The sequence below is a fragment of the Cheilinus undulatus genome, linkage group 3 (assembly GCF_018320785.1).
Source record: "Cheilinus undulatus linkage group 3, ASM1832078v1, whole genome shotgun sequence".
NCBI lineage: Eukaryota > Metazoa > Chordata > Actinopteri > Labriformes > Labridae > Cheilinus > Cheilinus undulatus.
In genome coordinates this window covers 47018288-47043285 of record NC_054867.1, presented here as the reverse complement: position 1 = coordinate 47043285, position 24998 = coordinate 47018288, and the positions used below count along the sequence as shown (strand labels likewise).

General features: G+C 38.2%; 2 protein-coding genes across 4 annotated transcripts in view; one reads left to right on the top strand and one right to left on the bottom strand.

The window, feature by feature from the left end:
* The window catches only part of alpl (alkaline phosphatase, biomineralization associated), a 41383-nt gene extending 36220 nt beyond the window's left edge, over positions 1-5163 (bottom strand). Inside the window, exon 1 of one of the 2 annotated variants that reach the window (XM_041783722.1) lies at positions 5012-5163. The gene's annotated coding sequence lies outside the window, so the exon portion shown is untranslated. Of the gene's footprint in view, positions 1-2636; positions 2750-5011 lie in introns of those variants that run through there. The other variant, XM_041783723.1, reaches the window with a different exon arrangement.
* A 5840-nt stretch (positions 5164-11003) lies between these two features.
* ece1 (endothelin converting enzyme 1) overlaps positions 11004-24998 on the top strand; it is a 48396-nt gene continuing 34401 nt past the window's right edge. Inside the window, exons 1-2 of one of the 2 annotated variants that reach the window (XM_041780838.1) lie at positions 11004-11150; positions 24197-24283. In XM_041780838.1, the coding sequence (XP_041636772.1) occupies positions 24197-24283 (87 nt within the window). In that variant the 5' untranslated portion in view covers positions 11004-11150. Of the gene's footprint in view, positions 11151-23270; positions 23690-24196; positions 24284-24998 lie in introns of those variants that run through there. The other variant, XM_041780830.1, reaches the window with a different exon arrangement.

Sequence of the window (24998 nt, the reverse complement as noted above, 5' to 3'; positions counted from 1 at the left end):
CACTATTGAAAGAAGAAGTAATCAAGAACTTTTTAGTCATATTTTTGTAGCAGAAATACAAAAAAATAGATGATTGTCAGACTTCTTAAATACAAAGAAATGCAGCATTTCTTTTTACTTCGTGACAGTGAGTGAAGTTATAAGTTTTGTTGCTTAAAAATAAACAGATCTTTCTTGAAATTATTCCTTAGGTCTATCGATAATAACATTGTTAGTTGTGGCTCTGCATAAATAAGTCGCAGTGTAAAACTGTGTTAGAAATGGGTGGTGCAAATCAAAGGCAGAGCATCTAAGACAGGGGTTCTCAACTGTTGGGTCAGGGCCCAAAAGTGGGTTGCAGAGCTATTTCCAGTGGGTCATGAATGTGTGCATGAAAAAAAATGCGTCAAAAAGTAGCGGTGTAAAAATAAACCCATCTATATCGATGACCAATCTGAGTGCATCAGTCTGTTGAGCCCTGAATCAGTAAAACACAACATAAAATTGGTTGATGCGCCAACTTTAACATTAAAAATCAGTTTTACTGAGGCTCTGCTGTTTGCTATTTTAGCTCTTTCTGTATGCTAGTGGCTCCAGCTCAGCATCTTCAGTCTTGAGACTAATGCTGACCTTTTACTTTTCCATGAGAATTAGCAGATGCTCAGTAGGTATCTAGGTGAGCTGCATGTGGCACTGCCAAATCATCTCAGCTCTCTACCTCAGAAATCAAGTAATGTGGACATAATATGAAGGAAGGAAGACTTTCTAAATCCCTGCCAAACTGTAAGTGTTGTGAAACAGCAACTGAGTGCAACAGAAGTGCATAAATCTTACCAGTTGAGGTGGCAGGGCTCAAGATTTGCTGAAATGCTAACACTGGCAAGCAGCGCAAACAGACCCGAATATTTTAAACTTTTCTCTGTCACAGCTCGGCAAAGTCTCTGTTGGATATATGCAGGGGCGTCGCTAGGAATTTTGGGCCCCCAGAAAGAATATTACACAGGGGGCCCCTTAACCGGCAATAAATGTTGCATCACTTTTTACAAACATATATGCTTTTTTAATGTATGTTTGAAGTGTAATTTCTCCATTTATGAGCAATATTCTTACTATGTTTAAATTGAATTTACTTTCATTATTTCGCAGCGCTGGACTATACCATTTGGACATTTTTAAGGGAGGAGTTGAGGACCCCCAGTATTTATTTTACCCTATTTGATACAAATTTCAGTCTGTTGACCCATTCATTTTGCTTCTTTTGATAAATAATGACACTAATTACTAGGGGTGCACCGATCGATCAGCCAAAATCGGAATCGGTGCCGATTTCCTTAATTTTGGGGGATCGGTGATCAGCCGATACTTAGATAAGATCGGTGGATAAGATCGGTTTCATATGTACCTCTCCTTACTAAAATGTGAAAAATGAAAGACTAAAGGAACTGATATCATTTAGTAGTTTGGACAGCAATGCTCTAAACTTTTCATTTATATTTGCTAGAACTACCTCATATGCAGTTAAAACAACAAGTTTGTATTGTTTCACAGGTATTGTTCAATGTTTTTCAATAAAATAAGATTGGAACATTGAAGATGTATGCTGTCAGTTATAAAAAAAAAAAAAAACTCGGTATCAGCCAAAAAAAAATTGCAATTGGTGCACCCCTACTAATTACAAAGAAAAAAAATAGATAAAAACACACATTTAATTGTGGGCTCCTCAAGGGCCCCTCCCCACAGTGGGCCCGGGTAATCAGTACCCTTTTTCCCCCTGTGCCACGCCCCTGGATATTTGGCTAGCTGAAGAGCTAATGAGGGTTACAAAAAGGGAAAAGACAAGGCTGGTGGGGCCACTTTAATATATCTAAGGTATATCAAAATATATATCTTGATATGGCTAAGATTATTGTTTTAATAATTTCAACTATATTTTTCTCCTTTAATAGCAGATACACAAAGCTCTGCCACAGAGTTTTTAATTTATTTCATTTGTTAAACTTGCTTTAATTTGTGCTTTCTTTAGGAAATTAAATATTAAGTAACCCTACAAAGTCAGAAATACAGAAAGGCAAAAAATTTACATATTAGGGGTGTAAAGGTACCTGTATTCGTACCGTACCGATTCGGTACGGGCCTCTCGGTACGGTACAGACGTGTACCGAAGAAATACATGTGGAACGAAGCTCACATAGAAAGACAGAAAACCAGAGCGCAACTCACTGTCACACTGTGGTTAAAACCACAGCAAACCACAGCAAACGACAGCAACAGCCTGAATATTCCCAGATAAATGTGTCCTGTTTAGGAACACTTTGTTTCCTAGTAAAATACAACAGTGGACAAAGACAACAACAACAGCGCTGACGTTAATAAGCAGCCGTGTCGCTGACAGCACGTCGTCCAGCGGACCAATCAAAGCATTTTAAAAGGCTCCACTCAGACAAAAATCGCTGTAACAAGGAGGAACAGCAAAGTCTCACCAGCCAGTTATAAATTTCCTATTCTATAAGATCGTTTTTATTATAACACTGGTGCCCTGGCTCTTTGAATCAAATTAATTTTACCTCAAACGTCAGCCTCGGAGGGGGGAGAGAGAGTAATCATGTCTGCAGCTGTGTCATAAGTTAAGTTATCCTCAGATTTCACACGGCTCTAACCTCTTTTTCCGCCAAGACGGGCTGTGCAAAGTTCTCCCAAACTTTGTAGTAGTAGGTCCCATTGGTTAACAATGAAATCCAGTGCTGAAGTCCGTGTTAAAATCGGCAGGATAGACGCTAATTTGCATTTAACAAGCTAACGCACGGTAATATGATGATGCGTTCAAGGTGGTTGGGAAATTTTAGTGTTTAAAGAATGGGTATAAATATGACAATATATCAATTTAAAAACCCAGTAATATTTTCAATCATTGAAGAACCTTTGGAAGAATGTGCTCCTTTATGAATCATTTAAATGTAGTTTATTCAGCCTATTTATTTTAATATAATTTAATTTAAAAAAATATTCGCTTCAATTACCGTACCGAAAATGTACCTAACCATGAATTCAAAACCGAGGTACGTACCGAATCGAAGTTTTTCTATACCGTTACACCCCTATTACATATAAATAAAAACAAATCTTCATATTTTCCCCATACTAACTATCAAATTGAGACACCTGGGCAGGTGTGGGATGAAGACTTGAGTTGATAAACACAATGTTTAAGGGCTTATAAAGGAGGCCTGGGATTTGGTCTCTTTAATAATAAAGAAATCAAAAACACTTATGTTGAAATGATCTAGTTTCCCCCTTTTAATCAGTTCTAGAAAGCAAATATATATATATATATATATATATATATATATATATATATATATTTGTATTGGACTAATGCAATCAGACAGAATCGCTGTCTATTTCAGTCAATCGTGAGTGACCTGGATTGTAGCCTATGACTTGAGACTTGAATCATTTATCTTAAAAGAAGAGAATCACATCCCTAGTAGAAACTCTACATACTATGGAAGCCCCAAGTGGACATACATCCATATGTTTTATTTTATTGAGTTTTACCATATTGACAAGCATTTTTTGATTATTTATTTAGATTTATTTAACCAGGAAAGCCTTGGTGAGATTAAGAATCTCATCTACAAGTGTCCTGGCCAAGACAGGCAGCTTAACAATTAACAGAGTTGCACACATGAAACATTAAACACAAAAAAAGCATTGAAAAACACAGATCAACCAATCCAAAGACACAGACCAGAAAGTCATCAATCAAAACATCATCAACCTGATGCAACTTCCTCCAATGCCTTCAAAGGAGAAAACCAGCTCCCCAAGACATACATTCTCCTGCAGAAGATTCCAGCCTGCAGGAGCAGCATACCTGAAACTCCTTTACCCATCTCAAGACAGACCTTGAGTATAGATAGCAAAAGTACATTTTGTGACTGAGTCACAGAGCGAAGAATGTAAACTTCCAGAACTTTTCACATGAATAAATACACACAAGTACGACGGAAGCAAGTATATAAAATATAATATAAATAAGGATATGCAGTGATTTAGCCTGCATGCGGTCAAAGAAAGCCAATCAACTTAATCATACAGACTACAATGAATTTTGGTTGTTGTCGCAAGATCTCAAACATATTAATCTAATTATCTTGGGAAAACAAAGATATTTTTTCCATGATAATGTGTTACTTTCTCCAGATCTCTAGAAAACAAACATAAAGAACATCATCTGGTTAAAAAAAAAAACATGCATACAAGTCCTTCCACGGCTTCTGTGGAAATGTCAAACATTGTGCTTTATGACCTGCCTTTTGTTCAGTCAAATGTTTTGTCCCATCTAAGGTCCAAACTGTGACATGTTTCATTGAAACAATTGGAATGGTTTAAATTTTTCAGACGTTTGGGTTGCGTTTTCTCATCAAGAATGTGGTGGTGGTGAGTCCTGAGGACAGACCAGCTGAGAGCCAAGTGCTCCACAACTCTTTCCTACCTCCTTAAACCCCTAAAGATAGAAAGCCTGTTATCACAAACCACCAGACTGCTATAAACAGCTACAAAAATACAGTTTAACTACAATCTCCTACACATTAAAGGGGCGAGGTAACGGGAGTGGGTGCAGGGAAACCCATGAGATCGTTGCATCATGTTCTGCAAACTCCAACTGCTTCAGTGACTCTCAGATTTCTGTCATGTATTTAAAAATCATGCATGATTGAGTAATAAAAGTGTTAGAAATGTGCTTTTAAAGCTCAGCACGGAACGGTGGAGATAAATCTAGTGTCAGTGCAACAGTTGACCCAAGAGTCGTTCAAACCTCTGGCGGATTATCACTGATTTTCTTTTAAAACAAGGATAAAGTCATGTAGCGTTACTAAGAGTGGATGCTGGAAGTGGAGATGCAGATGAACAACCTGCCCGCAAACATTTCAGCCCTGACTTCGAGATACAGAGGCAGTTCTCCAAAAGCAGCGTGCTGTGGTCTAAAATCTGCCAAAATAGAGAAAAGTTGCACTGTCGTAGTACTCACTGAAAGCGGCGTTTCTTTAGGACTCAGATCTACATCCAAATGTGGCAGCAGCTCATTCAACCCTTCACCTTGAAATGATCGTCCTTGTGGCTGTTTCTCAGTCTTTTTATAAGGCCACACTTGTTCGACTCTTCGGCTCTGGGGGTCTGAGAATAGCGGTCTGTCTCCCACGAGGGGAGGAAACAAAAAAAAACCCTTAGAATTAACGATGCCGTGCCATGCCTGCTGTCGGAGGAGATGGACCGAGAGCGCCCCCTGTCTGACGACCGATGTATTCCTTCAATGACAGGGCAACTGAGGCAAGAGATTGCCTTCATGTGAGCTATTTTTTCATTACAATATCCCTATTTGTAAATCTTCCATCATCAATAGAAGTGAAGTAATCATACATGAATGTATGTGGTCATGTAAGTGTTACACTCTTACACCATGACTCATCAATTACTTTATCCTAAGGCCAAATTAAGTCAAGATTATCAAGCTAAGTGCCAAAACATCAAAATACTTCAATAACTGTTGCTTCTAATACTAAGAGGTAGTATATTCAGTTGAATTTAAACTTTATGACAGATTCAAGATCCAGATAAAACAACATGATACAAAAAAGACAGCACAATATGTTTCTTTAAAGGTACAATAAAGGTCCATGATTAAGTATATAGAAAAACTATAAAAACTAGTGTATACTTTAAAGAAGCAGTGTTTCCATAATGGTTCTATAATAAAAAGTATTCACCCCTTTGGATGTTTTAACCCTTTATTGATTTATAAATCAATCACAGTTAATATGTAATGTAAAATATGTGATTGCATAAATATTCCCGCCTTTAAAGTGACTGACTAGTGAAATTAGGATCACCTGAGTGCAGTGAATGTGTCTCAAATTATTGTAGTATAAAGATGCCTTTGCCTGGACGGTCTAGTCATTGATTAATCAGTATTCCTGGCTACCATTACACCAGGAAGGAAAAAGAACACTCCAAGCATCTCAGATTAAAGGTTAGTGAAAAGCTTAAGTCAGGGGATTGACACAAAAACATTTCCAAAGCACTGAACATCCCCCACAGTTCGATAAATCCATCATCAAGAAATGGAAGGAATATGTGTAAATCTGCCTAGATCAGGCCGTCCTCACAAACTGAGTGTGCGAGAAGAAGAGGAGTCAGAGAGGCACATATGACTTACAAGGAGTTACAAGCTTCAGCAGCTGAGATGGGAGAGCCTCTGCATACAACAATTGTTGCCTGGGTTCTTTACAGTGGTTGCAGCATCATGCTGTGGGGATGCTTCTCGACAGCCAGCCCTGAAAGGCTTGTAAAGGTAGAGGGTAGAATCAATGCAAAATATAGGGAAAATCCTGGAGGACAGTCTTATTTCAGTCTGCAAGAGAACTACAGCTTGGGAGATTTATTCTCTAGTAAAACAATGACCTGAAGCATACAGTGAAAACTACAGAGAAATAGTTTAAAGACAACAAGGTGAATGTTCTGGAGAAGCCGATTTAAAGCCCAGACCTCAGTCCAATAGAGAATTTGTGGCTGGACTCTAAAAGGGTTGTTCACGCCTGATCCCCATGACAGAGCTTGAACAGTTTTGCAGAGAAGAATAGAGTAAAATTTCAGTGTTCAGATGTGCCAGCCTGATTTAGGCCTATCCACACAGACTCAGTGCTGTGATTTCAGCCAAAGATGCTTCCGCTTAATACTGACTTGAAGGGGGTGAACATTTGTGCTGTCACTTATTTTACCAGAACTGTTTTTATTTAATTAACATTCTGTTGTAGAAATCTGTTTTAACTTTGACATTAAAGAGACAGGCTTGTTTGCTGAAAGAAAGGCTCAAAATTCATAGTGGTAACTCAAGTCTCGTGACTATAACTTCAGTGTCTCACATGAAGATTAGAAATTTTGGTCTGCAATTCAAAGCTTGTGTTTCTATTTTTAGGGTCACATTTGAGGACAGGACATCTGTGACTGACTCTGAACAATATTAAAGGTGAAGATATGTAGGTAGAAACTTTAAGACACTAACACAAAGGGTTTTTTTCAGCCTCTTTTTTGCACATGTACACATCTGAAGTGTGAGCGCAAAATAAATTTACAGCTTCTATTTTTTTTTTTCTAAAAATGCAACTTGTTTATACAACTGCAGAGTTGTTTTACAGATAAATGCAAACCTTAACTATGTGCACAAAATGCTTTTACTGCTAAAGAAAAAAAAAAAAAAAAAAACTTTTTACAGGCTCAAAGTATACATATGACCCTAATTTGATCCCATTCAATATGATTTGGTTTCCAGACATCGGTTACATTTATACACAGAATTTGTTGATACAGCTTATTGAGTATTAACTCCTGCAGTTACAAACATCTGACTTGCACTGCACCATCCTGGTCTCTATGATAATAACCGAAGTGCATTGTTATAGGCTACTTTAGCCTCTGCACACTTCATTCCTTATAGTTTGTCTGTAAGTGTGCAGTATACAGTAGTGTACAATATGCTTTAAACAAAGACATCTTCACATTATCTGAACACAAACTAAACCTAAGCAGGAATGTTTGCTTGTGCATAATCTTGCAGCACTGTCTTTAGATTTCATTGTCATCCATCTTGGTTTTTTGTAATAAAATGACCAAGATATTTGACATTTTTGCAAACATCAAGATTATTGTATGACAATTTAAAAACAGGAAAATTCAGTGTCTGATCTTCTTTTGTGCAGCAGATCATAATATAGTGTAGCAATTAAAAATGTGCAAATCCTGTTTTAAAGACATCCTAGAAAAAAAAAACTTTAAGGGAAATCGTGAATGAGGTAAAGGCATGAAAGGTGGTCAGAATAGAGTTGGCAAACTGCCACATTCAAGTTGTTTTACTCTTTCTAAAAGATTTATTTGGCGTGAAATTATGGCGAGGGTCCATGCAGACCACATGACTGGCACTGGTGGGCCAGACCTGACCCATAGGACATAAAGCATCCAGACAAGAAATGTCAAGACAACATAAAAACCTTACGTTCAAATGACTGAAGACTTCATCCATTGTGAGGATGACATTAACCTTTCATGTAACATTGCCAATTTTTTTTTTTAAATGTACACTTAAGTGAAACTTATGGGGCCACTGATAGAGCCTAGCTGACAAGATATTGTGTACTTGTCAGAAAATATGATGGTTTAATCCATTAAAAGAAAGATTTTACTTTAATTTTTTGTCCTTACAATAGTAGCAGCTTTCTTGTCCACAGCAGTGGAAAATTGGTGTCCAGTTTACATTAAAAAAATGTCATTACAAGAGTTGCATAGTTATGCTGAACACAGATATGTCTTGTTCTAACAGCTTCAAAGTTCAGTAATGTTAAGAATAATTTCCACTTTTTAATATTCTTCATTTTTAATTTCAACATCAAAAGAGCACGGATTTTCTACTTCAAGGACAGTAGAGATAAAGTACATTCACATGATATAAATTTTAGTAGGCTAACTTCCTAAGAAAAAAAAAACTATAAATTCTACTCGGTCAATACTTAATATTAAACTCATGCATTAATATGAAATGTTATGCTGCTGTTAACAGGTGGCTTTTATTAGTGAATATGTATTATAGATGTATTCATTTATTTTTTTTATAGGGACAAGTAGCTTTGATGGTAGAGGTCATATTCCACACTACTATGGAAAAACTAGTTTGCTACCCCATCACCATGTAGATTTTAAATCATTCAAAATTCAACAAGAAAAGTTCACAAAACATGGCCAAACTTCTTTTAAAAACTAAACATAAAACAAGACAGAACTTTAAAGGGAAATACATGTAAAAGAAAAAAAAATATATTAGAAAAAATCATACAAATAAAGAAAAAAGCATTGCAAGGAAACAAACAGTCCAACCAACAATAGAAAGAAAACAGTCATTTACATCTAAAGAACCAAAACACACCTTGCCAAGCATCATGAAAATTCCTTGTATTTTTTAAACAATTATAGGTCTTGAATATAACATTACTCTGTCAGGCAACATAAAAGTATCTAAAATACTGAGATAAAGTGAAAAATAGCCACACTCCCTTGTAAAGTGTGCTTGTGTAGCTACATTTCTTTTGATCTTTTTGTTTTAAAATTTCCTTTTCTCTACTGACAAACGTATTTAGATTTTTGTAAAACTAAATGAGATGTCACAGACCTCACTGAACTGCTTTGGTATCACATAGGATCCTGCTATTCTCGTTGCCTCCTTGGGGTGTCGCTGCAGGACCTGCTACAGCCAACTCTGTCCTGTTGGAAACAGTTGGACACTCAGGAAGACAGGTATGGAATAAAAGTGATAAAGAAATTTGATATACATCTACAAGGCCATTTCTGTTCATTTGATTAATGTTTTTCCTTTGAGTTGACTGTATTTTAACATGTAGGCCAGTGGTTCTCAACTGAGGCGAGTCTTGGTCTGCAGCGGGAATTTGTGCAGCCTTACTCCATAATTACAACGATACAAAAAGTTAAGTTACCTTATCATGTCTTTAAAAGGCTATTTTGTGTGGGTAAGAAATTGTTTGTCTTGGAACTCTGGCTATATCTTAGGTGTGCCTTGGGCAATAAAAGGATGACACCCTCTGACCAACCACCAAACCAGGTAGGCTTCTGGGTAGTTGAGCAACCTTTTCAAAGCCTTTGTTGTAACATTTAGGTTTAATCTCAAAAGCCCCAACACTGTATTCAATAACCTTGCTGTCAAGAAAATCATCAAACTTAGCCGAGAATCTCTGAAATCTACTCATCCATATACTATGTGACAGGAGGTCAAGAGCTAAGTTTTATTCAGCACAATGACGTCTCTCCTTTGCATTTGTGTCTACTGTTTGGTTTAAGTATATTTTATTTTGTCTGAAAAGCTGTAAAATGACAGAATTGTGAGTTGTATGGAAAGCCTGATAGATCTCATGGATATGTGACACAAATGAACCACTAGATGAGAGATGATGGTTAACTAGCTAAAATTAGCTACCCATTGGGTTTGAGCGCCTTTGCGTCACTTTAACGGTTAGTTCTGTGGATGGCGAGGTAAATTTTGCATTTTTTAACTCCCTGCGAATTAAAAAGCCATTTAATGCAGGAAACGGAAATATCCATATCCATTTAAAACCACGAATCTCAGTGCGCCAATTGTGACAAGCAGGCGCTAGTGTATCATCGAATAATGTTACTTGTCGAAATATGGTGCTCTGTCATTGTACGCATGCGTGATTCTGTAACGTTTCAGCTTTTGCACGAAATTATGTTTTTACGTTTTGCTGAGTATTTTGCCTGCTGAATTGAGCTTCTACACTAGACGAAACTTCGTAAGCTATCTTAACATTAAAGGTATAGTGTATTTTTTCGTCTTCTTCATAATATGAATAAAAAATAACACCAAATGAGCTGAAGCTCGGTTCAGCTAGCGATCATACAGCTATTGTGTCTTCGTTATGGAGAGGTTGTAAACTAGTGCCCTGAAAATGCATTTATTTCGGTTTAATAATGTTTAACTACGTAGCCGATCGCGTATTCAATGATAAAAATAAAACATTTTGGCAAAGATATGTGATTTGAAAACCTTTTGCAACTACGACAACAAGAATATGCTGAACGTCACCAGATAAATTGGTCGCACGTTGAATCAATACACTGGGAGAAGACGAATCGGATCCTTTGCGCCAAATGAAACAGCGCACTGAAAAGAGCGAAAGTCTCAACTTTAATTTCAGTGAGCTTTGCAAAGAGGTAGTTTATCTTTTACCAAAAATCATCCTGGATCACAATAAGTAAGTTTTAAGTGATTATATTTTGCCTTAAATTCTTTCAACGCCACTGAAAGCATTTTAAAGCTACAGAGGGTTATGAATAGAGACTCTAATGTTATATTTATGATCTTGGCACTGCTTCTTTGCAACTTTTCGTTTTCTCTCCTTCCCCAAGGAACGCGAGTGCGAGATGATTTCCGGGGTAGCGTCATAGCGGAGAAAGTTTCAGAGGGATGTGAACTATCTTGACAGTGAAGCGCAGTCTCTTTGGTCGTTTCAGCTGAGGCACACTCACTGTCCCGGGTCAGAAAGCACAACGGAGTCACGGGCAGCAGCGGCGGCGGACCATCTGACAGCACGGTAAGGCAGCTTTAAACGATACTAACCCTCACTCGAATTAAACCAACCACACATTTAGTGCGTTAAAATGATGTTTTTAGGAATGACAGAACACCACACGTGTGATTCCACGCTGGGGTTGATTATTTCAGGTGCGTGCGCAGTTGTTGACAGAAAACTTGCTCTTTTCAATGGCAAATTTACCCAGCAAACTAACGTGTTTGGGCTGTTTGTTTTATAACTACATGGTTGTACTGTAAGCTGTAGACGTGAGTCTGCATGGAGTTAAATTACCTTAAAGTAGTCATAAAGTGTTTAAATCTCCTATAAACCAAGGGTGAAACTCAAACTTAAGCTTGTGCTGTACATTGTAAACAGTGTGATGTAGTTTATGGGCTTTTTGGCACTCATCCTCTGCACAGCACTTACTTAATTCCTTAAATCTTTGACAGCCTTTTATTCTTCCACATTAACTTCGTAGGAGTTGTGACATCAGTGAAATTTCCTCATCAGAGTTTCTCATGTTCTCTGGGCACTTTCGGTGAGTCAAACTTGAAAATTCAAGTGAAGTTTCATTATTTGTCAAACAAATCAAACCTGTAGCTTCTGCAGCCAAAACCACACTGTAGCCAAAATTACTTACTATGTGAACCCACAATCCAGCTGTATGTTTGTTTTGCTTAATGCAATGGTACCAAAGGCATAAGAGTAATATTTACTCTAAGCATCTTAATGTTTGCTTGGGCTGTTGTGAGTGGAGTTATAATGAGAAGAGAGTTTAATCACCTAAATGAAAGCGTGCATCAATTATAGAAAAGAAACCTTTAACCAGCAACATAGTCCAACCTTAAATTGCTGGTGTAGAGGGGGAATTAAGCCTGCTGCTTTTAGTTTAACTCATGTTTACTCTCATGCTTTCTCCACCCCAAACACATAGTGAGGAATCATTATATTTGTCATAATAGAGGCAAAGAAAAAGGACGGTAGCACGCAAACATCCTCAAGAGAGTTCTAGCACTCTTGGGTGGTTAAATTAAGACTTAGGTGCACTTAAAGCACTTTCCTCAAAAGAAAATATTGATTGCATTGCCTTGAAATAATCCAGGCTTGACCCGTAAAGTCTCCCTTATGTATGTGGTTCCCTTTTTTTTTTCCTTACATACTAATACTGCTATATAATGATTCATGAAGCATTTGAAATACCAAAATCTTGAGCTACAAATTCAAACTACGCCATATTATTTTATTACTTGTGTTGCTTCAGTGAGCGTTTCTCTACAGTAAATGTGCAAGCCAACTCCGGACTGATTGATTGGTTTAATAATGTTACATGGCTTTATGTGAGTGTGTTTTGGGAGCTCAGTTTACCCTGCAGTTACTCATTACCTTGGTGTGATGGGGAGTGTGCTGCAGGGCACCATAACAACAGCAGGAACAGGTAATCTCTTGTTATCTCTGGCTGAAAATCTCATTGTAAACAAGCTTCCATTTATTCTGACCTTATAATGAAAAAGAAGTCAAACTAGGAGCTTTTAAATCACATTAGAGCGACGTTATAACCCCATAATGTGCAGAGGTTTTGATTATTTATCATCATATATAAATATGTAATGTAAATGTACATTATCAGGACATGTTTTACAGTACTGTGCACGTAAACCTGCTCATAGAGTTTACTGGCTGTGTGAAGTAGATGGAGACATGATGCCAGTGACACAAGACCCTTCCTGTTGATATTTGATCATTGCACATACGTCAGAGTACCTGAAACGTGCACAGAAGAATGACTTAGAGGCTGCTGGTAAGCAGGAATCTAAAGAATTTCAGAGTTGCAGCCTGCAACTCTGCACATGCACGACTAAAAATAAACCAAAAGTGTTACGATTCTGGTAAACGGCCTTCGGCTTAATTTAACAATCCCGCTCTGGAGCAAAAGAAAGCTGATTGCCTGGGAAAGAAGCTTTTTTTTTTTTTACTTCATTATCAGGGTGTTTTCTCCAAAGGAAATGTCTCAGCGCTGTGAAAAGAAAGAAGTTTCCAATGCAGTTCTGACATCAGGGATCAGGAGCTGAAGCCTGAGACAACTCTGTCTTATCTGTGGCCTTCAGGCAGAAACACGGGACTGAACATGGAAGATAAAATGCAGGAGCAAAAGTGGCTCATGGTTGTATTTCTGAACATCTACGCGTTGAGTCATGATCCTAATTTGTTTGTTTGTTCATTTGATACCAGGACATACAGCCATGTTCATTTGCACTAGGACATACTGTACATAACATGGGGTCAAGACCTTGCCTACAGTTTAGCTGCAGTGGTGTACGTGCTCGCTGTAAAGCCCCAGTGCACAATAACTCCTCTGTTCAGAAACAGACGATATTTGACTGTAGCATTACTCTGTCAGTAAAAAATTCTAAGAGGGATCTCTAAACTGGTAGTGCACAGTATGGTAAAAGACAGAGTTGTATAAACGGCTTAGAATTGTTCTTTGTTAGGGTTGGGTTGACACAGAACTGCAGTTTTGCAATTCAGCACAATTCACAAGTCAACAGTGCTAGATGTGCAGTGTTGTTAATTCTCTTGTGTTGTTGTAACACAGTATACCATTCATTTTAGTTCAAATGTAAGACAAGATGTTGATGAGTCAAAGGTGTAGTTTTTTATGCAGATTCTTGTGCTCCCAGTGCTGCTTAGCTTCTGTCTTTGTTTTTTGAAATTAAGTCATGGGAGCTGCTCTGGTTGCAAAACAAAACAACAACTTAGCCAAAAGCAAATTAAAAGGAAGAGCAGGCAAATTTCATTGAGGTAGTTTGCAAAATCAGCAGATTTCCCCATGCCAATCTGCTGCTTGATAGGGCTGTGTAATGGCAGGAATCTGGCAATGTGTATGGATACCAGGAAGACTTGTAATTGCTGTGGTGGTAAATACTAGGGATCCGTTGAAACAAATACACCAATCACCAAATGTAGTGCATCCTAATACAGGGTTTCTAATTTTGTATTGTGATAAATTACAGTGAGATAAAAAACATAATGCATTAAATATAATGGATTTTTAAAAATATTACTTGATTTAAAAACAACAGTCACAATGGAACAATTGTATTAATGCTACTGTAGCAGAAAAGCAACTCGTACTACTCACTGTATTGTCTTCTTGCTTTCAAAGTGATGGTAAACATGGACACCACTGCTCTTTTCAATGTCTCATTTCATCTTAATAAACTCAGACAGTTCAGTAAACAAGTCACCTACACATTCTGATATCAAACACTTCACCTTTAAACTAAACCTTTTAACTGTTTTTATTTACTTTTCTATCTATGGCAAGTTTTTTTTTCAGCAAGCTAATTCAACCTAAGCTTATTTTTTCTTTCTGAATTAAAGCATTTTTCTAAACAGGAAGTTAAGTCCCTTTACCTCAGTACACTGCCAATTACAAAGTAAAAGCATAACAGATAACATTTTTGTTTTTTTAGAAATTCAATTTAGTATTATCCATATATCTGATATAGTATAAACAAATGAATTTGGGGGCATGTGAGCCTTGCTCTCTCCTCCCCTTTCAGTCAGAGCTGCTACAAACCACTTTGAAGTTTATGGGAACTGATGGTACCTGTTGGGATCTCATGTGAGAGTGGGAACAGACTGCAGTAACATTTGTGTTGACTTGTTTAAAAGTGTAAACACTGTCTTGTTAACTGGAGCTCATTGGACATCAGTGCCATTTTGTACATGTGCGCCTCCATAGTTAAGCACAGAATAAGCCCTTCAAATCTGTCTCCTTTCTTTAAGGCTGCACTAACACGGTAGGCCAAAGTGACCTAAATGTGTGGGGTGTTTTTTTACTCATATTTGACTTTTTTATGACAGCACAAGTTAGTTTCTGTTCTTTTCAAATCAGATTTGGTCAACTTCATATGTGAATCCATTGAAGTAAGTGAAGGATGCAGTGGACATTTTAAAAAGTAGTGTGAACAGGCAAAACAAAAAAAAGACCTGTGCAACAAAGCAGGACTGAACAGTAATGACTGCAGGATGAGCACGGCCTAAAGCCTGTTTTGATGGTAAATGACGGCGTTGCATTACCAGCGTACCTTTGCCGTCGACGCGATGCAGAAGCATAAATCAGGCTTAAGTCATGGTTTCAGATCACGCTGGTGTGATCCCCCAAATTTTTAAACCATGGAGCTCAGTTATGGGCAACTCTTAATTTTCATCCATAGATTTTGAACAACCAGTTCCTATTTCAATAATGTATTCCCAACTAAGTGTAAGGCCTTCATCTGCAGGCTGAAGGCTCAACCACCTTCAAGTTCTGAGAGAAAAAAGTGAATTAAACAGATGTTATTCAACCACACATTCTCCAAAAGTAAGTTAAAGGTGATACTGATACCACACAGCAGCTTGTGTCATATAGGTTATACTACTGCAATATATGTAAACCTTCAGGTGAGATAATGTTTGGTCTACAAAGGCTGTACTTGCTTAATCTTGTTGTCATAATAAGTGTGGTCATGTTTGAGTTTGACATTGTGGCATTTCAGGAATGCTTTCCCAACCTCAGTGTTCTCATTTGTGAGTCACAACAACTTGATTGCTTTGAAGAGGAAGTTTGGACCTGTTGAAGCAGCTTTCTGTGGGTTATCTCTGTGTCTCAGAGCACGTTATCTGCTCAAACTGAGAAGCGGAAGTTAGATTTAAACAGAAGCGTGACGGAAATCGCAGAGCAGTGGTAACTTTTCACACAGAAGTTGAGGCTTGGATTGTCACTTAAATTGCTTCTGGTGTGTAGTCTTTAATTACTGTTCTTCTGTGGTCTGAAACCACACCTAGACTTCGCATCTTGCTGGTTTGACATGATGGTTTACTGAGCTGCCTTCCTTCAGATGCAGAAAGTGTTAACTGCCAGCCTACGTCAAACATGTCTATAAATCACCTGTGGACTACTTCCCTCAATTTATGCCTGTCAGCTTCATTCTGCTATACAATTCCTCGACTTTTTGTACGTCCTGCTCTTATTTTTTAACTGTTTAAACACCAGTCACGTTTGAACCAATGCAGCATCAAGTCCCAAACACAAACACACTCTAGTTATTCTTGGAGGAATGCCCCCCGTGCTACAAATAATCGTCTGGTTTGCAGGATCAGTGACGAATTACTGACGCATGTTTGTGGTTTTACAGCCTCGCTCAAGGGCCGTGGCCTCGAGTCGGTTTCCAGGAACCGTGGGATTCTGACCCCTCATACTGTCTGCTCTGCCTTGGAAAGACATCTTCATGCACTCTGGGACACAAAGGGAAATTTGCTGCTAAGTGTCCACAGCTGACCTTGACTACACACTATTATTATGCATCACTTTGTACATTTAAATGGCTCCCAATGGCCACCTAAAGCGTGACTATAAGAAATTAAGGACATCAACAGGAACTCTGCTGTAGCTTAGAGATTCTACAGATGTTCCTCTGCCTTCAATTCTACAGAAACTTGGTGGCTGCTTATGACTTTACTTTTAAATTTTTATTTGTAGTTAATTGTTCCTTTATTAAGAGACTTAGGAAACAGAGGCGGAAATCATGACTCACTGTGTCAGGAACAAAACTTTAAAGGCAGAAACGGATGATGCTAGTCACCAAATATCATTAACAGGAAAGGGAAGGCAGTTTTATTATGAAGCATGAATTCAACTGAACAAGGGTCAGTCAATGAGACAGCGTGTTCAACCACATCTGTACAGATGCCATGCCAGTAAAGTGTTGAAAAACAAATTGAATGTGTGCTGAGGAATGTCTCTGTGTCACAACAACACTGCATGTGCCAGCAGAGATGACTTTGTTGCTTTGAATTGAGATTCAGGAGACCACACACCAGATTCAAGAGAATCAAGTGTGACAGATTGGCCACTTAGTGTAAAAATATAATAATAGTGTTTTTGTTTACTTTAAAAATTTAGTTCAGACTCAGACTGTATAGTAATCAAATAACTTCAGTTTCACTATTTTCCCCCAAACTCAGTGTTTTAGGTTCTTTTGAATTCTCTTCAACAGTTTAGTCACAGATAAGAGTTTATTAACCATGTGTTTTGTAAATTAAATTGACATTGGAGCCCCTCCACGATACCTTTGGTACGCCAGTACAAGTGCATGTGACAAAACACTGTAAAACCTGACACAAGATATAAGCCTTCTTTCCTGAATCGTTGTTTTTGTCTCGCTAACACGAGGTTTTGAGCTCCCAAGTATTATTTCACAAACTTTGTTTTCCTGGCCTGCAGCCTTCTCTCAAACAAAGCTTGTCTTCTTCTTGTGATCAACAGCCACATGCCAAGTGGAAAGAATACAGATCTTTCATTGCTCCTTGTTTACGTTTTGCACTCTTCTTCACTGATTTTATTGGCAAGCTACTCTGTCGTCCTGCTATGTCATGGTACAGGTTCTTTGCAGATGACGTCATGCAGCATTGGAGAACTCTCCTAGGGAGGGCAAGTAGTGATTTCTGCATAGAAAATACTACAAAAAAGCCCCGTCTACATCCTGGAGAAGTGGTGTCACGCCACTCTTGTGTATGATCTGTTCCCTCTAAATGGTATGGTTTCGTTCTGTACAGTTTTGCCATAGTTTAGCACAGCAAACTCTGATGTTGCTCAGCTGTTGTCCATCTCACAAACCTCCAGCCTCCCTCATTGTGATGGGACATCTGTCTCTTTTAGGAGATCCAGCTCATTTGGCTGGTTGTTTGGCTCTCAAGCAGCTCTTCCTTGGGCAGCAGTTTGGCTTTTTTTTTGTTTTTTGTTTTTTTTTCAAATGGGAGCTATAGGCATAGGCCAGGCTAGGCAGCGCAGAGCATATTCTTTCTTTTTTTTTTTTAGGTTATTTTTGGGCTTTTTAGTGCCTTTATTTGATAGAGGAGGACAGTGGATAGATTCAGAAATCAGACAAGAGTGGAGAGAGACATACAGCAAGGGATCCACAAGCTGGATTCAAACCTGGGCTGCCCTTGTACATGGGTCACGCCTTAGACTGCTAGGCCATCTGCGTTCCCCTACAGCACATATTCTTGACTGCATGTTACGTTATAATAACAGTCAAAATAAATACATACCACACAAATAACCATACATGCAAAAGACAGCACGCCATGCAACACAGCGTGACGTCCAAGCTTACACCATGGCATATATGGCTACATGACTGATTAAAGCAAAGCCTCGATGCAGATAATTTGCCTCGAGGGATTTTTTTTAGCCCTAGTGCAGATGGTCAGGTATTTATGTTGTGCCCTGTGTACAGAGGTTGTAGTCATTCAAGTAGGCTTCCTGGATCAAATACAGCTTTTGGCTCCTTTCCAGCATACTATTCCCCATTCTCTCTTTATCAGGTTTCCCACGCAGTCGACTGTCCTGTGTAAATGCATGCAAATCTTAAAATAACACTTGGAGCTTGGGACAGAAGAAGCACGTCTGTATTTGATCAAAAAACGTGGTGGCTAAATCTGTTTTGCTCATTTGGCTCTTTACTGATATTTTAAAAATGCTAAGTACAGAAATTTTATCCTCATTTAATTAAATTCCATGAAAATGATCCAGGTAATTTTCCACTAATGATAGACAACATACTGCAGGGATGGGAAAAATATCAACTCAAGAAAGTGTTTTTCTGAGTCATATAATTATTTAATGACTTATGTAGCGTTTTATTCTAAATTAAATGCATTTACCTTTTATATAACCCTTCATAACACCTGAAGTTGCTACAAATATGATGTTTGATTGTTTAAACAAATCTCAGGAGTTCAAACATGCAAAGGTAAAATGCATGCTATATCGAGCCTCAAACAAACATGATTAAACTGGGTCTATTCTGGGCTCTTTGTTTGTAAAGCTACAATTTCTCTCACCTGTCTTTTTGTTTAAACTGAAGAAGGTATTTGGCATTTGTGTGCTAACATTCAGTTGATTCATTCATTAATCTTTCCCTGTTCTGTTAAATGGAACAGATATAATCCTTTCATGACATGTAGGTTCGATATGGACTAAATACAGTACATGTGTCTGTGTGCAGATACTGGAAAAGTCACATCAATATCCCTGTCAGGTCATTTTGCCTTCAGCTGTAGGTCATCTGATGCAATTTATGTAATTGAAGTGCCCTAAAAACAATCTGGGCCTTTTACCTTCTCTCCCCCTCCTCTTTTCTGTGTGTCTTGTTGCATTTTTCATCACTTTTGTCCTTGGTGTTTAGCCCTTTTCATAAGCCTATAATGGGACTTGTCTGTTCATCGTTGCTGGGTTTGACAGAGTTTAAAACCTAAACACAGCAAGATTATTTCAATGATTTTGTTTGCTGATTTGGTTGTTTGATATGACCGCTCCTCCCTGTGTTTCTGGGGTTGATTTTGCAGCTTTTTGCCTGTTAGAAAACAAGATTTAACGAGAATCTGTGCCCCTAGTTCCCCTGGAATTCCCTGGAATGCTTGTGGTGGGACATGGTTTTCTCCTTGGTGGCATGTTTACGTGAAACATGGGGAAATTAAAATAAAACACGGGTCTGCAACTGGATTGCATCCCAGTTAAGTTTATAATGAAACCTAATCCCTCTTTGTCAAGTAAACATTTATCCCAAGTCTCTTGTTTGCCTTGTACTCAGTGGATGTTTACATGAGGAGATGCAAGCCAGAGCATGAAGGAGAGAGGCTGAGATTTGAGTGATACAACAACAGAGGCATTATTTGGCTGCTTGGCTACACATCTGACATTTTCATCATATTTCTCTTGGCGAAAATATTGTTAGGATTCTTTCTCTTCAGAGTTACATATGCAGTGAAGTGCACCAAGTTAGGCAACGGCTTTGGAGTGATTTGTGTTTCAGTCTGGCTGACTGACGGCTGAGGTTAATCACTGTTGTCTAAAGAGGGCTGCTGCTGGAGGGTAAGAAAATTCTATGTAAAACTCCTACAGAGAGCATCATGTTTCAGTTTTAAGACCTTTTTGTGCTAGAATTAAGTCCAGATTTTGTTTTTTCAGCAAAATTCATCCATTATTTTAATCAAATCTTCAGGGCTATAATTTGGGATCCTCCTGGCTAACTGAATCTGGTTAAACACAAATTTTAAATGCATTTTGTCAACTAGTCTAAAGTCAGTCTAACTTCACAATGCAGGCCTTAATGCACAATTCTGATGTTTTGCTTGGATCAGATTTTTTGTTTGGTTCACCTTACATTTTTATTTTGGCCTGTTTGCAGACTGCACCGTGGACAGGTCTGTTCATTATCATATTGACAATTGTTGCATCCCTAGCTACGACTGCTGGACTTCAGTCCTCCTTGCAGGTTAATGTCCAGATGTCCGTGTTTAAAGGAGTTACTCAACACACACTTTGGTTGAGTGGTTATGTACAAGTATGGCCTGATACAATCTGCTTATATTTCTTTATGTATTTATTTTGGGGCTTTTTATGCCTCTATTTAGAGAGGACAACAGTGGATCAATTTGGAATAAGGAGACAGAGAATGGGGGAGAAACATGCAGGAAGAAGCCACAGGCTGGACTCGAACCCGGGCTGCCTGCATTCATGAGGCATGATCACACCATCATGAAAACAGTCTATCTGCATTTTCTAGATCAAAATACTGCCAAACTCCTTTTCTGTGAGATGCTTTGAGTGTTTACATCACTGTAGTAGTATCCAATAACTGGAGCTGCAGTGGCTACTAGTGGTGATAGGCTGCATCACAGTTTGGGCAGAGCATTTGACCAGGATTGTTGGCCTGAAATGACAGTGCTGCTGACTTTTAATTGTATGGCCAGCTCTTCACCCACATTCCTAACAATATTCCTACTGCATTAAGAGCATAAAAACATCAATGTATAATTAGATTGTGGCTCATGCTAGTCTCTGCATTAAAAGCTCTTTCTATCTATTTTCAAGGACTAGGTTTTCTAAAACAGCCACAAGTAAGTCTGGTTAAAAGGATGCTATATGGACTTGAAAACTATCATTATTCTCTGCATTTTCCTTGATCATCAAGCAAGTAGACTCCTGATACCATTTATGTATTCTATCGTAATCACAATATTTTCCAGTATAATCACAAATGCATGTTATTGCCAAATCATGCACTCTGAACCAGATGATGTAGAAAAATATGAGAAAGTATTATTTTTAAAGTTAAAAGTTTTTTTCCTGTTCAAATAATCAAAATCCATTCAAAATTGGTTAATTTTTTGTTGCAGTTCAGAAATTTGCTCTCTGTGCTGGCATATTAGTAATGTGAGAAAATGTCAGCATCTTTGTCAGTCTCATAAATCATGTTGTCCAACCTAAATTGTTTACATCAGCATTCCTGAACACAGTCTTGTTATGATGCATCTGACAAACAGTTTGAGGACAACAAGAAGCCATAAAATCAACAATGGAGAGAAAAGAATTTTTCAGCCAGTACTTAAAACATGCAGAATAGCGGGAAGCTAAAATACAAACACAACCAAGTGTTTAATGATGGATGTGCTATTTGCAGAGTAAAAGGTTACTTTTTAGATATTTTATTTGTTCATATATTCATTTAAAAAGACAGTTTAGTAAAGTTCCCGTTGTTTAAAAAGTGCAGTTCACATGTTTGCATATCATGTGAGTTACTATGACTTAGTCTGAATTTTTAAAATACAGAGTGGTAAAGCCACAGATTTGTTTTTATTGCTTCTGCAATCTGCACTTCAGTTTGTGTGACTTGTTACTTTCACATTGATGTTAACACCACACTTGTTTAGGAGAGATTTGTTTTTCATCATAATTCCTTACAAGGCTGTAAGTTAATCAGCTACTTTACTACTGTGATTGAAGTAGATAAATAAATGTCATTTATATTGATTTATGCATCATCTAATTTCATCCTAGCATACAGGCCTGGCCTACAGGATGTAACAGGCTATGTGTAATCCACCCATTATCGTGTTGGTCATGATGTAGAACAGTGATACTCAACTCTTGCTCACTTGTGATGATTTGTGGCTCTTTTATGTTTTACTCACCTCCGCCAAAGAGGTTATGTGATCAACAGGGTTTGTTAGTTAGTTTGTTAGCAACATAACTAAAAAAGTTATGCACAGATTTTGATGAAATTTTCAGGAAACGTCAGAAATGGCATAAGGAAGAACTGATTTGATTTTGGGAGTGATCAGGATCACCGTCTGGATCCAGGAATGTTTTAAAGGATTCTTCACTATTGGGAGATAGAGCTATTGGCGGAGGTCTGCGCTCTCTGAGAGCTTTTCTAGTTTCAAATGTTATTCCCATGGAAAACCTTAAAGGAGAGAAACTTTGACCTCAGAAATTATCCATTGCACATTGTCACATTAATCAGTTAGTTTCACACACTTACACAGTTGGTATTGTCAAACTTAATTCTCAACATTTATTTTTTGTCTGCATATTTTCATTGCCATTATTTGCCATTTTTCCATTTTTGGCGTTTTTATCCCGACTTAGCCCCTTTTCACTTGTTTTGGCTTTTTAATCCTGCTTTTTGCAGTTTGCAGTTTTTCCCTCTTTTTGTCATTTTTGCCCATTTAAGCTGCCTTTTGCCATTAAATGCCATGTTTTCTCCATTTATGCCAATCTTTGCTGCTTTTTGCCCATTTTCCCATATTATTGCTGCTTTTTGCCAATTAGTCCCTTTTCACTCATTTTTTGCCTTCGTTTTCCACTTTCCACCCTTTTTTGCCACCTTTTCTCCCTATTTTTCCCCCTTTTCATCTAGATTTTGCCTCTTTTATCTTGGTTTTTGCAAATTGAAACCCCCCCTCCCTTTTTATTGCTATTTTTTGCTACTTTTCACAAATTTAAGCTGCCTTTTGTCATGAAATGACACTTTTTCCCCATTTTTTTGCCCATTTTTTCTGCTCTTTGATGCTTTTTGCCCATTTGAGTCACTTTTGACACATTTTTGCCACCTTTTGACTATTTTTGCCACCTGTAATGTATTTTTTGTCACTTCTCCCCCATTTTTTCCAATTTTTCTCTGCTTTTTCGTCCTTTTCACCCAGTTTTTGCCACATTTTTGCAGCTTTAACTTATTTTTAGTGCCCCTTTAACTCATTTCTTTCACCGCTTTTTCAAATGCAAATGCAAAGGTATTTTTTGAACAATTTGGGTCTTTGGTTGAGTAACACTTATATAGTCTGATTTACTGCTTGTTTGATTAAAAATACATAAGATGAGCAATACTAGGGAAAAATTTCAATTAGATTATGTCCGTAAATCGTTCAGCCCCATTAATTAACCATTTAAGATGCAGTGTTTGTATTATTTGTTGGTGCTCCTCTAGGTACTGAGTTTAACCGGAGATAAACTGACTATCAGGTAACAGTTACCCAGGGCAGCGACTGCAAACATGTGGTGGGAGGAAGAGGAGGAGGACATATTGTTAGGGCCCCTCCCCCCAGAGCCTCATGTCCTATTAGAAAAGACACTGGGTGTGAACTACAGCCGTGAGGTTCCCTCCCCAGCTCTAAGTGAAACCACATTTGGGAATGCACTCTACATCCACACACCCAGCCTCAGTCTTGTAAGTCAAGTCAGTACTTCTTCCTGTTTTTCACTAGTTCCGTCTTTTTCTCTCGTTCCGTGTTTGCATAGCCGGGCTGAGGAGGAAGTCCTGAAAAAAGTTTGCCCAGGAAGAGCTACAAAACTGAGAGGGGACCAACAAGGAGATCAGAAAAGGACTTTCCTGGACGAGGTTTTGGTTGGTGTTGAGGCATTAGCCCTGAGGGTTATCAGACACTATGGGGGCTGTTGGAGGTGTTGTTGGGACTGAAGGTAGCACAAAAGTGACTCAGACAGAAGAGGAATGACACACTTTATGAGAGTCAACTCGGTTCACCAAACTAGACAAACCAGATACCTGCTGATGGATTTTAGAGGGAAACCCTACCCTGAAGCCGCTCAGACTGCTGACGAATAGACGTCACACTCACACAGAGAAAAATAAACGACCCTCTCTCACACATGAGTGGGAGTGGAGAGAAGGAACATGGAAGCACTGAGAGAGTCTTTTCTGCATTTAACTTTTCAGATGTCAACATATAAGAGAGCTACGCTGGACGAGGAGGACCTGGTGGACTCCACCGGTGACGACATCTACCCATCATCACCTATGCAGGTAAACATGCGAACACGCCACACAACGGATTCCTTTCAGCAAGCTATTATTATACAAGGCATACGAAAAATGAGTGGGGCTTGTAGGGTGAAAAGGAGAGAAGAAAACAGGTGTATGGTAATATGTTTAAGGCATATGTTTGCTCAGAAACAAGGCTGTGATTGCAGGTTGACGCATAGTAATTTTATCTAAATTTAACTGATGTTTTGTTACATCTTAACCGAGGTACAGGGCCCTAAATAAAACTGAATATGTTGGGAATCAGCACAGGTAAAATTAGTTATTCCTGAATCTGTCAACATTGTGTCAACTCCTGTGTGCATAGACATATTGATGATTATTTATATTCTGTTGACTAAAGGTTGATCCAAGGTTAAGTTCTGTTCTCATTCAAACACAATGTGTTTCCTTAGGAGGCTGGAATGAATAAATAAAGACTCCTAATATGGAGCAGGGAACAGTCTGCTAAACAGATGCTTCTTGCAGCTCTTGAGACTTTATTTAATTTACTTTTCATACAGTAAGACAGAAATTAGATTATTCTACCATGAAGTACCGATGTATGTTAAGAAAAAATGGAAAGGGCCGCTCAAATGCCCACATGCAATTTAATAGAACTCATTATTAGATGAGGATAGACACCAACCCTTTTTTTGACATTCAAGTCTTACTAGATTTGCACGGATGCTTTGGTTTGACATCGCTATCGGCCCTG